Source organism: Pholcus phalangioides, unplaced genomic scaffold, assembly GCF_987345545.1.
Source record: "Pholcus phalangioides strain wild (caught in Gottingen) unplaced genomic scaffold, Ppha-v1.0 ptg000007l_1, whole genome shotgun sequence".
Taxonomy (NCBI): Eukaryota; Metazoa; Arthropoda; class Arachnida; order Araneae; family Pholcidae; genus Pholcus; species Pholcus phalangioides.
In genome coordinates this window covers 38,425,735-38,443,385 of record NW_028301600.1, presented here as the reverse complement: position 1 = coordinate 38,443,385, position 17,651 = coordinate 38,425,735, and the positions used below count along the sequence as shown (strand labels likewise).

The window sequence follows — 17,651 nt, the reverse complement described above, 5'->3', positions numbered from 1 at the left end:
GAATGACTTGTGCGACCCCTCCCACTTGAAATTTATGTCTTGAATTTTATTTCACCCAAGAAACTCTTAAAGGGGAGATTTTATTCATGAAAAGGAGGGTGATTCCACCCCATTCCGATGTTTCTACAATTTTCTCCCGGAAGCTCTATCAATGCAAGTAAGGGAAATCACAGTTTCAAGTTACTGTTAAAAAATTCCAGCCGATTCCACGGGCAAAAAGAAGAAAGTTCTAACAAAGTTATGGAATGAATTTGAAAACGATAATAATGAATCTAATTAGATGTCTGTCTTTTTAATAATTTCTATATATTTTCGGCTGAAAATATTCCATTTTTCAAACAATATATAATATATCAGACATTTTCCGATCACTTCAATAGAATAATTTCTTTTAAAAGATTATGTATGCGGTGTTTCAAGTTTTCTTTCCTTACATATAGAATTATGAATCCCATTATGACAGCCATCTTCAACTTGTTGCTCGTGAGCATTATGGTGCTTCTCGAAGAACCAAGAGTGCTCGATGGTCGTGTCCGATTTCGTGCTCACGAACACTTGATCAATATTTCGATTAAACATCCTGTTAAAAATTGCTGAAAAAGTTGATTCTAAAATTACAATAAAATATAAATAAATATCAGGGAAAGGGGAAAATTCAGCTGTAATTAGCGGCAGCTCCTTAAAAGATTAATTAGGAAAATTTAATTATTGCTGTATTTTAGAAATACATATATGCCATCCATAATGTTATGAGCTTCTTTTTCTCAGCCACCTCGTTGGGCCTTTTGCCTGTTGTGGCCTGGTATTTGTATTTGAAAGCTTTATATGACCCCAATCAGAAAAATGTCACTTAGTAAAGTTTGTGCTTTTTTTATTGTAGTGAAAGAAATTTGTTCTGTAACATTTACATGAAAATTTTTCGAGATATCAGTGATTGAAATTTTCGATTTTGGGCCTATATTACTGACTTCTCGAAGCCTTGGAAGTTTCGAGAAAAAATTTCTCAGCTCGTAAAATGTGGCAAAAATGAAGGATTTTAATCACTAATATCTCGACGAATTTCCATTCAAATTTTAAGGGATAGATTTACATTATATGATAGATAGATTTACAAGAGAGGTGCAGATTTTATTAATCACTATTTTTTGATTGGAGGTCCGTATAGCAATTTAAATTTTTTTATATTTGCCTCAATTGTACGAGATTTTGAAACTAACAAAGCTCTGACTTAACCACTTTTTATTAAAATATATTTTTTATATTTTACTTTAATTTTAGAACCAGCAGAATTTTTATTCCTATGAGTCATTATTAGTGAAAAATTGCGTATATCTAGTCCATGTGTTTTTCTTCCCTTGGCAAATTTTCGTGGGAGGGTTAAAGACCTCCTTGAACGTGATTTTGATTGATTCTTCCATCGACCACCGTTGTTGTTTAGATGGCAATAAATTTTTCGTAGTATAGCTTGTCATCTCTAGCTTGTAGTTTTTCTTCTGAGAAGATGGTAGTAGAGGGGATAAGACAGACTTGCTTGAGGTGGTGGATGATAGAAGAAGCTGTCCATCAGGTGGTGGAGCAGGAAGTCGCTTGTTCCTCTTTTATGGCGTGTCCCAAGCCTAAAAAAGAAGCCGCTCGGCTCGGATTGCGTAGTCCTAAATATAGAATTCGAACCTTCCACCACCTCCCGAAAACCACTTTTGCTGCCAACCCAGTCAAAGGAACGATATAACGCAAAATGAAGACTGTTTTGGCGCCATCCGTTCGTAGCCAAAGCCTCTTGTAATAACACCCACTTGCAGGCCAAAAAAGCTGGAAATTCCCTACCAATATTTTTACCCGTTATCAAATGCGTTCGTAACCCTCTCGTTGAATTCCGAGAGCGAAAAGAAATGTGATTGATGTATGTGTAATCATATTTGATCATCAAGTGGATTGACATTCTTACTGAATGCTCGCGAGCTTGAATGATGAATGAATTCTAAGGACCTATATAAGTGCCATGTGACGCTCTCTGGGTTGTGACACGCTACAAGGGCCACTTGATTTTCCTTGATGCAGAATAACTTCTATAGCCTTGATAATCAAATTTTAAGAGACAATAATTTCTCTCGTTACATTATGGGTTTTCTTTCAACAAATGATCTGATCCCAATTTAATGCAAAACTCTAGAATAGGGATCTTCAGAGTTTTCCATCCGCGGGCCACATCAATAATTCCGTAAAGTTACGTGGGCCACATTTTATGAGAGGGAAAAATCACAGAGGTTTGGTAGCCCCCCTCCTGGTGACTATACAATGAGTTATGATAAAATTTGAATTTATTTTGCAAAAAATAAAAAGATAAAATATGAAGTTAAATTGTCAATAATTAATTGATATACAACCATTAATTATAAAGTAGTTATTAATTGATTTGACAAATTTCGAGCTCGATCACTCTCAAAATTTTGTACACCTTAAATAGCGACTTTCATCTTGGAATAGAAAATTCTTCAACAAATTTATTCCACGGTTTTACCCTTCGACCACTGTTGATAAAAACTTTTCTGATGAAATTCAGAAAATTTTAATAAATTATTCTCTTCTTGAGATAAAAAGTGGAAACTAGCCAGTAAGAATTCCGGTCAAGATTTGATTTTTCTGTATATATACCAACTATTCGCACAATTAGAAGGAATGTCCAAAATGAATGATAATAACGGTCATAGTTTCAGATAATGGAATGCTGATTTCATTCGACACTAATTAGTGTCTTGGCGGGCCATTGGTTGTCGTTGGCGAGCCCTACTTTAATGACTCGATGACTTCATCTGTGACCATTTGAATATCACTGTCATCATTTGCCTCCATGTGTTTTACCACTTGATCATCTTTGTTGCACCACGGTTATTATACAGGGGTAATTCCATAATTACCCTTGCCGCATTATACTGGCGAATCATTGATTCTAGAGTCATACTTCCGATTAGAAAAAGTATCCAAATAACGTGTAGAACTCAGATACGTCATTCATGTTGCAAGGGTTAGAAAATTAACTTTTTATACGGACACACTGTCCTCAAAATCCCAATTAGAAAATTGTTGCTCTGTCTCGCCTGAGGCCAACAGGAAAAAAAAAATGTATTCGCTGAGATATTTGAATTCAAAAATTGGAGAAAAGTTGGAAAAGAACAACATAAATAATAGAAAGGAGCGTTGTCCGTTAGTGTTTTTATGTTGTTCCTTCCAAACTTTTCTCTGGTTTTAGAATTCAAATATCTCATCGAATATTACTCTTGGAAACGTGGGAATTTTTTTTTGCTGGCTGTAGGAGAGACAGGAAAAGAACATTTCTATTTGGGTTTTTCAGGACGGGGTGTCCGTATGAAAAGTTATTTTTTATATTTCAATAGCTATACAACCCCTTCCAACATGTACGACGTATTTGTGAGTTCTACACGCTATTTGAATATTTTTTTTAATTGGAAGGGTGCTTCTAGGATCAACGGTTTGCCAGTAAAATGCGGCAAAGGGAATTATGGAATCACCCTGTATGTACAAGAGGGCTAATTGGCGCGGGACATAACAGTATACAGTCAATCTTGAATGACTTTTCTTCCATGTCTGATTCAGATTTGCGCACACACACAACATCGCAGAACTTGTTCCGGTACAAGAGGTGGATACCTTATTGACCTGGGCTAACGTGGCCTGGGTATAGTATTTCCATAAATGCATTTTTTTAACAAAAAATGGAATGGATTCATATAAAAGAAGAACAATATCAGTTTTAAAGGAACATCAAAGGTACGGGAGTCGTTGCAAGTTGATACAGTGGGATTCCTGAGAGTACGCAAATACGTAAAGATGTGCTGTTGAGAGGATATATTTGTGATCAGGGGCTATCGACTGGTCCTTTTTGTCACACGGGATGTGCCCAGGGCCCACAAATTTTCAGGATTCCAAAATTGGAGGTCTTTTGTATTTTAGGCGAAACCCACATGTTCCCTCACACTGCGTACGCTTCTGCCTCAAAGAATACTACAAAGAAAGGCCCCTAAAAATTCCTATATGCCCAGGGCCTAAACTTATGACGAATAGGCCCTGGCCATCGACTGACAGTGTTCGTATTTATGATCAAAAACCATATTTTGCTGCTTTTTTTGGAGAAGTCTCGTTTCTTACGAAGTAATTTTCTTGATAGGGTTTTTTTGTAAGGAACAAAAAGACCTAAATTAATTCTCAATTGTATGAAGAGAGGGTATTTTTTCGGCTCGAAATATACTGAGAAATTGCATTTTCTGGGCGTTATGTCGAAACTGATATTTGGAAAGTGATTTGTCTCCTCCGGGAAGCGAACCCGGATTCCCTTACATACGGGCAAGCGCGCTAACCAATACACCAGAGAGAAACACCTTTCGATTCCTTATAACACGCATTAGTAGCGTGAAGCGCTGAGTGGAGACGGCAGCAGCCTCCCTTAACTACAGCAATTCAAGTTTTGAGTATATTTCGGGCCGAAAAAATACCATCTCTTCATACAAAAACGACAACTGGGACGAAAATTGCTGAAGTTAAGGGAGGCTGCCGTCTCCACTCAGACCTTCAGGCTACTAATGCGTGTTATAAGGAATTTGAAAAATGCGTTTTTGGTGTATTGGTTAGCGCACTTCCCCGGTACGCAACGGGATCCGGGTTCGATTCCCGGAGGAGACAAATCACTTTTCTTTCCGAATATTAGTTTCACATACCATCCAGAAAATCAATTTCTCAGTATATTTGTGACGAAATGTTGAAAACTCGGTTACACTAATAGACTACAATTACTTTTCAATGAAAAAATTGGGGTAGGGTCTCACGTGAATACGTTTTTTGTGCCTTAAATCGCGTGATCGGTACTGACATAATGAAATTATGTCATCGGCTTTGTATTTGGAATAGCTAACAAACGACACCAGTGGGTCGTCTATTTTCGTTGTGAACTACTCGAGATATAGTGGAAGTTTTTTTTAGGAATTGGGACAGCGGGCCTGGTATCCAGACGGGAACAGATATTGAAACCGGAGTGGTACCATTGGATGCATCTTTGACATGTGCATCTGACGATAGCGTTGCTTTTGACCTGCGTTAGGCTCTCCCCGAGATATGAGCGTTTAAAGAATTTCGTCGCGCAACTTTTTGTGAATGCTCCCAGCGTCGTCAAGCCCGAGTGGCGTGGTGGTAAGATGCTCGTCTACCACCATGAGCGTTGCTGGCACGGTCCTGGGTCCGAAGCTGGGAGAGGATATGGACAAGATATTTTCCCTAACGAAAAGGCGATTACTAATAAACAGCATCTTCATTTGAAACTCATCTCATTAATGGCAGTAAATTGCGATATGGCCAGAGTTGGTGAAGTAGTATCGTCAGCCGATTTAAAAGACGTATTGCCGTCAAAAAACTTTGTTAGGTGGAAATTGATATACACTAAAACCTCGATATAACGATGGGATCGTTACAATGCTATGTGGACCAAGAAAAATTGTTCTTCTAGAGGGATTATCGTTATATTGAGAGGCAACAATAACCATCACGTTTCGCCAAATTCGTACTTTTGTCGGTATCTTTTCTCCCGTCTCTGTGGTATGATGGTCAGTCCACTTGCACAGCTTGCGAGAGGTCCTGGGTTCGATTCCCAGTAGAGACAACCGAACTCTTTTCTTAAGTTCACATCGGCATAATATTCAGAAAGTCTGATTTATTGATCATTTATTGATTTTATGTAATTGATAAGTTGATAAATATAATTTAGTTTGGTTCCTGTAAAAGGGTTTACTGTATTATATTTTGTGTGTTACACAGAAAGTAACAACATTGACAAAACAACTTTCGGTGACCCCCATGTGGGGCAAAATACTGATGTTATTAGACACTCTCGGAAGATGCAAACATGTGAAGAAGTTAAGATCATGTTCAAGACGACTTGAGTGAGATATGAAAAAATATCGTTGTGGTTTTACAGCCTCAAAAAATACAGTTATAGAGGGATTTATCGTAGTAAAGGATATCGTTTTATCGAGAAATGTTCAACATTAGAATGTAGCGCAGCGGTTCCACAATACTTTTAGTCATGGACCCCCCCAGAAATCTTGGTGTCTGCCAATATGACCCCCCTACCCATTTATAACAGTAGAAACGACAGCCATCTGTCAGCGAGAATATACTCGAAAATGGAGGACATTCTATCCAGTACTAGTAAATGTGATGCGAGAGATAGCAATGCTATCTAATGGACTGCAAAACAACTAAAACAACTCTTCATACTCCTATCGAGAGATGACACCAGAAATACAATTTTTGTCAAATCATAACAATATTACGACTGCAGTCTACCAACGTTGTAGTGACGCATTTGTGTGTTAATTTCATTACAGCTTTTTTTTAAGTAATTTGTTTAAATTTTTTTTTTTCAACTTAAAATCAATTATTTTATGATTCGACAATTAGGCCGTGGACTCCCATTAAAAAACCGTGGACCCCTTGGTGTCCAGGCACCCTCGATTGGGAACTACTGGACTATAGGCAGTGAAAAAATATTGTTGTGGAGAAATTTATCGTTATATCGAGTACCGTTAGGTTTCACTGCATACGCAGTCTGATTTATTTAAAAATTATAATTTTTTTTGTACCATTTTTTCAAAAGTAATTATTTTTATTTTTTTCTACAACCTCTCTCCAGAACAAAAAATACCTCAGCATAAGAATTTCGTGTGATGGAAGCGAAAATTTCAAATGAAATTTGGAACATGGGTAGGGGATACGATGGCGACGAATTTTAAATTAGCATAGGCCTACATGTATAACTTAATCATAAAAATATACAGAGTGATTACTCAATTGCCTTTGCCGTATTTTACTGTCGAAAAGTTGATCGATCCTGGAGCCTTTTCCATCGATCTTTGTCGCACCACGGTTATTATACAGGGGTAATTCCATAATTACCCTTGCCGCATTATACTGGCGAATCATTGATTCTAGAGTCATACTTCCAAATAGAAAAGGTATCCAAATAACGTGTAGAACTCAGAATGCGTCATTCATGTTGCAAGGGGTAGAAAATTAACTTTTTATACGGACACCCGGTCCTGAAAATCCCAATTAGAAAGTCGTTGCTCTGTCTCTCCTGGGGCAAACAGAAAAAAATTTCCCACGTTTCCAAGTGCAATATTTGAATTCAAAAATCAGAGAAAAGTTGGGAAAGAGCAACATATACTAACGGGCCCCGCTTCTTTCCCTAGTTGATGTTTTCTTTTTTTTTCTTTCAAACCGAGCACAATTCAGGTCTATCGCCATGGGCAATTTACTACCTAGCGAGTTGTGCCGGAAGTGTAAGTGTGTGTACCTAACAGTCTGAGTGCGTATCTAGTGTTGTTTTTGATATTTCAGAGTGAGATATGCAATATTTCAGAAGTGAAGTGAGTGAAGTGTAATGACTGAAAACGTGTACTGCTTGTAGGCCTGTTGCTCTCTGTGGCGAGACTTTTTAATGGAAAGATCGGCTCGCATTTGCTCCTCAAATGCATGGTTGGTTTCGGGTCCCCGCTATGCGAGACCACTCGACCACCACATTTTATCGACCCTCGTTTATGCCGTTACTTCCCTACTTTTTCAGATTTTTCAATTCAAATATCTCAGCGAATATTGCACGTGGAAATTTTTATTTCTGTTGGCCTCAGGAGAGACAGGGAAACTACTTTCTAATTGTGTTTTTGAGGTATAAAAAGTTTTTTTTTTTGTTATTGTAATAACTATACAACCCCTACCAATATGAATGACGTATTTGAGGTGTATGCGTTATTTGGAGAGTTTTGGTTCCAAGGTTGGCATGCATGTGTTACTGCCAAAGCCCGAAATTGACCAATTTCGTTAAATACTGACTGTTTATATAATTATTTTTGAAGTTTTTCTCTCAAATTTTACTTTTTTTTCTATCGTCACATAGAGCTAATCCAATACAGTTGCTATATATACAAACATGTAACACACGTTGGCGATTAAAAAAATGGATTTGCCTCCTACCGGACCGTCTTACATCAGCACATCGAATTTTGGTCGGGGATCTCCGGCCACTTCACGAACCACCCGTATTATTTCTGCAATTCGGAGTTTGACCACAACTCTTGGCAAATTCGCGAAGTGGCCGGCCCCGTCGCAAATTGGCACTTTGGGGCTTTGGTGGTAGCATATGCGGTGCAGCATCCCATCTGCAAGCAACGATTCGTTATCAGAGACTCGAGTTCTAGATGATGAGAGGGTTTCAATTTTCGTGACGCGATTTTCTATTTAAGAAATTCACTGCACCGTGGTTAAAGTAGTTTCACTTCAAAAAGCTTCAAATAATGTACAGTGGTTTGTTATGTGTGCTAAATTTTGATGTCTTTAACGTATAAGCTGCTGATTATGGGCAGAAATAGACAGCACAGCATGTCACTTTGTAATCGGCTCACTCCACATCTTTATCGACTTGCTCCAATACGCGTTATTAGAGTTGACTTGCAGCCAGTGCCGTCTTAACGCATGGGCCCACTCGGACATGGCCGAGGGGCCTCAGGGGAAGAAGGGCCTCACAAAAAAACCACTTGGCCCGGGGTCCATGATGCCCTTAAGACGGCCCTGCTTGCAGCACAAAATACATTCTTGAGAATTTATTCAGGGTGTCCTGTAAATCATAATTCGGCATTTATCTCATCAACCGTTCGTCATAGAGCAGGAGTCTTCAACCCGCGGGCCAAATGTGGCCCTCAGAGATTTTTGTCGTGGCCCGCTGATCATTTCCTGAAAATGGTTGAAAACATTAAAAAACGATTAATTCTATAATTAATGAAAGAAATAATTTTGTAATGAATGAAAGAGATAATTATGTAATGAATGAAAGAGATAATTTTGTAATGAATGAAAGAGATAATTTTGTAATGAATGAAAGAGATAATTTGTAATGAATGAAAGAAATAATTTTGTAATGAATGAAAGAGATAATTTTGTAATGAATGAAAGAATTAATTTTTTAATGTATGAAATAAATAATTTTGTAATGAATGAAAGAAAGATTCAATAATAAATGAAAAAAAAATAGTTCCGGAAGAAATCGATGAAAACTTAATGAAAGAAATAATTCCAAAATTGATGAAAATTCAGAATCACTGAAAGAAATAATTTAAAAATTTTTGAACCTATAATAATTTCAGAATTATTGAAAAAATAACTCGCACACATAAATCAATGAAATAATTTTGTACTTTCTGATAGAAATTATTTTTCATGACCAATAAAAGAGTAACTGCATAGTTATTGAAAGAAAGGATTTCAAGATCTGAGAAGAAAAATAATTTCAGAATTAACAAAATAAATAATTAAAGAATCATTTAAAGTGACTTCAGATTAAAATTAATATTAGAATTAATTTAATCAATAAGTAATCAAAAACATTTTTAGAAATAGTGAAAAAGTATTTAAGAACTAATCAAAATTGTTTACTAATAAAAGAAATAATTTCACAACCAATGGCTTAAATTATTTTTGTCGCTGTTTAACTCGGGGTCCCCATTGACCCCGATTAAGATGCTTCTAAATTACATAAGTTGGTGGCCCGTGGGCTCAGGGCCGTAACTGAGGGGGCAACTGCCCCAGGTGGAAAAATTTAGGGGGGGGGTGGAAAATTTTAGGAAGGAACAAAGAACACCGTTATAAAATTATCGAATTTTAAAGTTGTGGGGGTGGCCGAATCATGTTTGCCCTGGATAGCAAAAATCCTGGTTACGGCTCCGCGTGGGCTTCACGGGAAGTTTCAATTTGGCCCGGGTTGAAGTCCCTGTCGTAGAGGTATGGCTCTAATTCATAAAATGCTCAAAATGTGTTCAGAAATCATTCTATACCAGTTTCGAGTGTGAAAATATAGTTTGCCATAAAATAAAAAAATCTACATTTTTATACAGTCTCCCGTCCTTTAACTTTCAGTTGGAAAGTTGCTCTGTCTTTCCTGAGGCAAAGAAAAAATAAAATTTCACGTAAATTCCAAGAATATTGCACGTGCCGGTGTGCAATATTCGCTGACATATTTGAATTCGAAAAATCGTAAAAAATTTTGGAAAGAACAGCATAAATGCGAGAAAGAAGAGTCGTCCATTAGCGAATATTGCACTTAGCAACGTGGAATTTTTTTCTTTGCTGTTGTTACCCTCGGGAAAGACAAGACAACGGAAGTTAGAGGACAGGGATGCCGTGTATAAAAATTTACGTTTTTTATTTACACTCTCGAAACTGGTACTGTAGAGCGATTTATGAACACATTTTGAGCATTTTTAAATTAGAACGTGCGTGTACGTGTAGTGAAACCTGACGTGAAGTTTTTTGTTTCTCTGTAATGCTTGTTATGTGTAGTGCTGCCATCTGTCACCAGTTTTTCTAATTATGAGTGAAGTGTTATGATTGAATGATTTATCGTTGTAGGACTGTTGCTCTCTGTGGCGAGACTTTTTAACGGGGAGATCGGCTCGCATTTGCGCCTTGAAGTTGGGAACCACAGAAAACCAACTTCAGCCGACCACCACTGTGGGGTTCGAACCCGGATCCTCGCATCGCGAGTCCGTCACTATAACCACTCGACCACCACAGCGGCATATAACACACAGTTCCTCAATGTGGTTTGTTCGCTACTTATGTATCACCATTGGAATTTAATTTTCACTCTATCTCAAAAAATTGAGTCAATCTGACAAAACCAATGCCAGATTCGGAATCAGCAGCCCAAATATACCCAAAACCATTACAACTTCCTTAAGAACATAGACATGAAAAAAAAATGTTTTTCGTTAAGCAGTGTTAATAATTAATAGAGAAGTGTCATTTTAATAAATGCCATTAAAGATTTTACATATATATATATATTTATTTATTTATCCTACTTCACCAGGAAGACTTTCAAAGACGTAAGTGACTTAAGTCTTGCTGAAAATAGGATTAATATGACTTTTACACTAATTTTTGATTTGAGTAGACCTATAATTTATAGAGAAAACAATAAATATATTTTTTAAATTTTATATTAAAAATGCATAAAAGTTGATTTGTTGTTTAAATTTGAACTATAGTCTTCTTTTTATATGATGTTATAAAAAAATGCAAAATGATACTGATTCCATTTAAGAAATATGTATTTGAGTGATTTTTATCACGAATTCAAGTGAACGGATACTTATGTAGAGCAACACTGTAGTATTGTGTATTTATTAGTTATTCGAATTTAATTTGATTCTGATATATGTAAAATATATAATCCAACAATATTATATTAATCAAGCGATTTATAGCAATCAATTCATTTCTAGAACCAATATCGTGGTTCCCATAAAGGGGACAATGACAGGGTTCTGATCAAACGGTTCGAAACGAATTTCGTTATTTTTGAGTTTTTTATACTATAAATCGAATATGTAATCAAACCAAATCAAATTTATTTGTTTTATAAAAAAAATTAAAATGAATTTTGAATAGAAAAAAACTCATCGGGAGGCAACATAAATGCCTGTACAGTCGAGGAAAAATAAACTGAGTTGTAATAAAGAATTCTTTTAATCTTCTATATATATAAAATTGATTTTCTGTCTGTCTGTCTGTGTGTGTGTATGTTCTCTATACAAATCTACAATTTTAAATCGATCGTCGCCAAATTTTGCATATAGACCAAATGGGACCCGACTTGAACGATAGGCTACTTTAAAATTTCGTCAGAGCAGGGCAAATGCCCCAAATGGGCAAAAAACTGTGGCGCAACAATGGTTTTTGGGCCTCAACAATCACTTTCCGAACGTTTACTTTGGTTACCGTGGTTCCCTAGCAATGCGTTTAAGACGTGTATATGTGCCTTTACAATGGTTTGTCATTTCTTCAAGGCTGTCAGTATATGTATAATATATATGCTTTTTTATAATGTTTTTCCTCATTTTCAATACTCCCAGTAATGAAGTTTTTTGAATGACGTCATAATCATCATCAGCATCGCTTTGAGGGTCAGGAAGAGGGTGATCCTCATAGAAATCGGTGCTAAAATTGCCGATTTTAATGTAGAAATGCGGAAATTTGGTGGGGCTTTCTGTCACATCAATAGTTTTAAAAATAGTATTCAATACTCGATTTTTGAACTACTGAGTTCACTTAGAGATATACGAAGCCAAGAAAATTAGATATGAAGTAATTAGCCGGACCTACTTTCGAGTTGGATATCCATGCAATAACATTGATTTCAACTTTTTATTTATATCATCTCAAGCATGAAAATTAATGTCTCTGTATTGTCTTTTGATATTCAACTGCATAAATTCATATAGTTTAGGTTGCTTTAAAATTAATTATGGGCCCGTAAAAAGTACATCGAAAAAATTCCACAGCTTTAATTAAGCATTTTTTAAAGCAGAAACAGGCAGAGATGGATAACTTGAAGTTCAAAGGGGGGGAATCAAAATACTTAGCACCCTTTAAAAAAAGAAAAAATATATATTTATTTTTACGTTTCTTTAAATCTAGATTTGTTTCATGAGTCGCGCAGGAAGTCGCCATATTGCATATTGGTGAACTTAGACACGGTTTGCATGTCCCTCAAAGAAAGGGAGATATCACGTGATCCAAGAAAGCCTCATTGAAGAAAACCCGGGCAGCGCCGGGTATTATAGCTAGTGTCAAATAAAAATACAAATAAACACATGCAACACAAACTATAGCAAAAAAGTTTTCCTGAATTAATATTATATATAATTGTGAAGTGGCAAAGTTACACATTGATAAACTTTTGCTCTTCAATGAAAAAATAAAAGTCTACATCAAGGGTGCTCAACCTTCAGCAGAGCGCGGGCCACTTCATTGGTATAAAAACGTGTTGCCGGTCACTTGAGTAATCTGTAAATATGCCATGCATCAGTTAAGTGATCTGTAAATGTGCCGAGGGCCGCTTAAGGGATTTAAGAATGTACCACGGGCCACTTGAGTGCCCTGGAACTGTGCCGCAGGTTACTCAAGTGATCTGTAAATATGCCGCTGGTCGCTTAAGCGATCTGGGAATGTGCCGCATAGTTCATTTTTACAAGATTAGGTTTGCACCTCAGTTATTAAGGTCGCGGGCCATATCCGATGACTACGATTGCCACATTTGGCCCGCGGGCCATGGGTTGAGCATGTACGGTCTACATCGTCTATTGAAATGAATAAATTGAATAATGCCTTTTTAAATGGGGTAATGTATTGTCTTAAGCGAATACTTCCAGTGATAATGAATTATATAAGTTAACGCACTAAACAATAAAATATTATATAATTTACTGAAAAATTTAATATAACGAATCCAAAGAAAAAATCCTGGGCTAAAAAGCCCACCTTAGGAACCCCGTCACAGAATGGGAATGGGCATGATCGATATACTGTAGTAGGGATAATGGTTAATTCGAGCAAAACAATTAAACGAAAATCGTAATTATGGCAAATAATTTTCCGAACGATGTTTGATATTCACGTGCAATATTGAGTAGATTATAATTAAACAGATAATTTTTTCCTGCAATGATAGCAAAAATAGGAATACGAAAAACAATGAAGAACAACTAAGCATAGATTTTGCAGATGCTCCTTCGCAGGTTGATAACCAAAAACAGAGAAAACAAATTACGGATAATAATTGCAGTTTTCATCGATTGAACTTCGCTCTTAACAATCACGAAACCTGTCTGATAAATGTCTCAATCAAGAGATTTTTATCACATTTTCCCTTAATGTGTTTTAATGTCTAACTAGTTAAACAAGTGTTCTCTCAACTGCGTTTAGATTCAATTTAATAGAAGTGACGAAAAAAAACAAATTTCCCATCAATTTTTCTTTTCAAACTTAGCGGTTAACCTTTTGTATGTTGCGTTGAATTCACCACTCTACGTAGGGTCTAATCACGATTTGTTTAACAACAAGCGTGTGTGTGCCCTGCACGAGAAACAAAACCGTTCTTAACTTTTTTCTCTTACGTATAACTTAACTCTTTTTCTTCATCTTAACCTTGAAAATTTCTTTCGTTTTGTGATTTTGGTGATTTTATTTTCCTCCCGTGGACTTGACAACGCCAAAACGGAAGATTCAACTTAGTAACGATTGGCGAAGAGACGCCAAATGACGTTCCTCTTCCTAAAAGAACTAGAGAGTTTTCGTCTTTTTTGATGGAAGTATGAGCTCTCTCTGATCCTCCACCACACACCAACAACATTTATTTTCTTTAAGACACTGATTTTAGAGAGGTGGTGGTAGTAGGGCTCTTGATCTTTGTGATTGTTGGGGGAACGGGGCAATGAATTTGGTTGTGATTAAGTAACAACAAACAAGGTGTTATTATGTTTTTAGCCGACTTTGTTTGTCACCTTCAACAATTGTGACAGCGTGATTTCTCTACTTTTTTTTTAAATTTTATTTCCGGAAGTCGTTATCGGTGTTATATAATCTAAACCAGTCTATCTATTCAATCTGATCAGTTGTCAACTATCAGCTGATAGTGACATGTGAGTGAAGTAGTGAAGTTCAAAAGAGGAACATCATCAGTGATTAGTGGTTCTCCCAGCGGTTTCCAGACTTTGTGGTAATCTTTTAGGAGAATTTACAGGAATTTAATAACTGTGAGAATGTATGCACTTATGGATGGTACCATTCTGAAACTGAGCTGCTATATTTGTCCGAGCTGATGGAAATTAGAGATTGTAGAGTTGCATATTCCATCTTTGAAAAAAGAACCACATAACCTTTGAAACGAAAATAACTTAGAGACTTGCTGAAGATCAGTGAAAGTGTTTGAATCTCGAGAGAGAGAATTATCAACTAAGTTACAGTTCGTATGATTGAATTCAGAAATATATTCGTCTTAATTAACTTAAATTTAAATCCAATATGATCGTAGCACGCCCTACGTTTAAAGCTACTGCAACGAATGCAGGTAAGTTTCGATACTAAGATATATCTGGATATTTGTCTTATTTCAAGTGGGATTTTTAATTCAAAATATGGTGATTATATTGTGCTTTTTTGTCACAACAACAATAAGAAACAAGACTAAAGATGGTTGTGAAAATTGATCCGTGGCTACATGAGAACTTAATATAGGTCGTGGTTGCGGTGTTCTAGAAGCACAAGGTGGCACCGAGTGGGCGCAACTCGCTCTCTTTCTTTCTCTCACCTTGTTACTATATCTGCCTGAGATAATCTTTGGCAAACGGTGGTGTAAATCTCTCTTTGAGATCTCTCTTCCCTTTCACAACAAGATGAGATCATATCCATCAGGTTTTTTTCCTTCGTCCCAATCATGTTTGGCACATTTTGTAACATTGTGCCAATCATGGCACAATTTTGTAACTTTTGTTTTAATTTTCGTTTCTGTGTTATGATTGATAATTTGTGTACATTTATTTCTTCGATAATAAATAAATAAATCATTCAAATATGAGAACCATATTCAAACGTAAAATTATGGTAAAAACTGTTGTTCACATTTCAATTAATCATATCAAAATTTTTTTTCTATTCGTAATTTCTTCAATTGCGCCCAAACTGTCATATTAATTACGCGAGTAAAATATAGGAATTTTGAATTCAATGAGCATAAATTTTTGAACCTTTATTATTAGGAAAAAAAATTTCAATCATTAGGAAAAAAACAGCATTAATATCACTAGAAATTCTGAAACGGTATTCTTCAGGTTTCATTTGGTTATTTTTGTCACCTCATGGTCATTTTAAGGATATAACGTCAAATTAGGAAGAGATTTGCAATTTGCAGCCGAATTGCATCGTGAGACTTTATTATCTATACGAACCTTTTTGGGGCTGTCATGTAGCCTTCTTGGGCACATCTCTTTTCATCAAGTGAAATTAGTACCATTGTTCATGGAAGATTCTTGCAATCACTGAACCGTTTTGCAACTTAGAAGACTTCAGAAAGTTATTTGATACATTAAGCGGACGTCATCGTATCGAAATTCTCCACTGGTCTTCATTTGTATAAAACTCCGAATTTTGGGTCTCTTAGGCCGGTATTATACTATAAATGTTTGATAAAATCCCTTTTATAAAACTTGAAAAGTCCAACTAATAAGATTATTGGTTATATCCTAGAAAATGCAACCGGTGACCTTATTGGCTGCATTTTTCAAGTTTTATAAAAGGACTTTTACCAAACTTTTATAGTGTAATACCAGCCTTACTCTCCTGTGCAGTTAAATATTTTGAGCCCCTCCCCCTCGAAATTTGACCTTAAAAACATTTTAATGCCAGCTAAAATTTGCTGCCTGTGCAGTTGTACATGTCTGAATATAGCCATTATCACAAAAGAGATATATTTTTAATTATTAAAATTTTATTCTATTCCAAACGCTTCATGAAAACATGAATCGAATGCGGTTTCTATTACATTAATGCCGAATAAACAGAATTGTTATGAAATCCATCGTTATTATATCACGCAGATGTTGTGCTGAAGGAAAAAGAAAAACAAACACAAAATAATAGTAATAATAATAAAATCGTGTATTCATATTTATTCGTATTTTTGTGAAGACGTTTTTCTATTATATCAATTTAGAATTTTTTTTAAATTATATGCTTTATATTGAAAGATTATAATCGTAAGATTCTAAATGAGAATTTACACGAGTCAGTTTCTGCTCATTCACAATGAAATATGAGAGATCATGACCCCCCTTCGTGAAAATGATTGGATATTTAGACTTAAAAGAGGATGGAAACCTCATCTGTGTGTAGAATATTTCATTCATCACTTCTTACTTACATCATAGTAAATTGAAAAATATGGCCTTGATTAAAGGGTTATTCTAAAGAATAACAGAGAGTGTGTAGATTGCCGTTTTTTCTTTCATTCATGCATTGAAATAGATGCGAGGTCATGGGATATGAAATAGCCTCCTACAAACAGTTTTATTTTAGTTCTTCGAGACACTAAATAAGATATTTTTCTACCATGAAATTTACTCTTATGAATTGTCATTTGAATATACCTTCAGGGTTGTTGTTTTCTTTCAGAACGTGTTCATTTTTTTTGCTATTCTATATAACAAATGTGGTTCCCTTTCTCTGTTCCCGTGTTGGTTTCCTTTGGCTTTCCTCCAGGTGACATTTGAGGAACATTCGTTGGTGCAACTGTTTTCGGTGCCTTAGCGGAACGATACCGCTTATTTGTGTGTGTGAGTGCGTGTGTAGCAAGGTTGATTAAGTCAAGATTTTTTTTTTTTTTTTTGGTGCAACCGGTAAATCCATTGTTACACTTCTGGAGCATTTCCATCTGAAAAATGCATTATTCTTCTTATTATTTTTTTATATAATCACTATAGTTTTTGAGACTTTTTAAATGAGAGTCTTAAAATTTCTCGTTGTGCTCTTCACTGGAGATGTCACTACTGTTTTCAAGACGCATGCGTTGTAAGTATGAATCCTCGAAGCCGCGAACACATACATGTTTAATACACACATTAATTATGTCAAGATTTATCACGTTTGTAAGATAGAGGGCGTTAATAATTTCTCTCGGAGTACAAACAACGCAGAAGTTTATAATAGAACCATAAAAATCCCATTATATATCTACTAAGAAAGTAATCAAAATTAAA

At 35.8% G+C, this 17,651-nt stretch overlaps 1 protein-coding gene across 8 annotated transcripts in view; it reads left to right on the top strand.

Annotated features, from left to right (window-relative positions):
* LOC149085248 (uncharacterized) overlaps positions 1 to 17,651 on the top strand; it is a 109,539-nt gene that overhangs the window by 45,814 nt on the left and 46,074 nt on the right. Inside the window, exon 1 of one of the 8 annotated variants that reach the window (XM_089233150.1) lies at positions 14,184 to 14,968. The exons of 5 other annotated variants lie outside the window; for them this stretch is intronic. In XM_089233150.1, coding sequence (XP_089089276.1) covers positions 14,923 to 14,968 — 46 coding nt within the window. In that variant the 5' untranslated portion in view covers positions 14,184 to 14,922. Of the gene's footprint in view, positions 1 to 14,183; positions 14,969 to 17,651 lie in introns of those variants that run through there. 2 more of the 8 variants (XM_089233149.1, XM_089233148.1) reach the window with 2 other exon arrangements.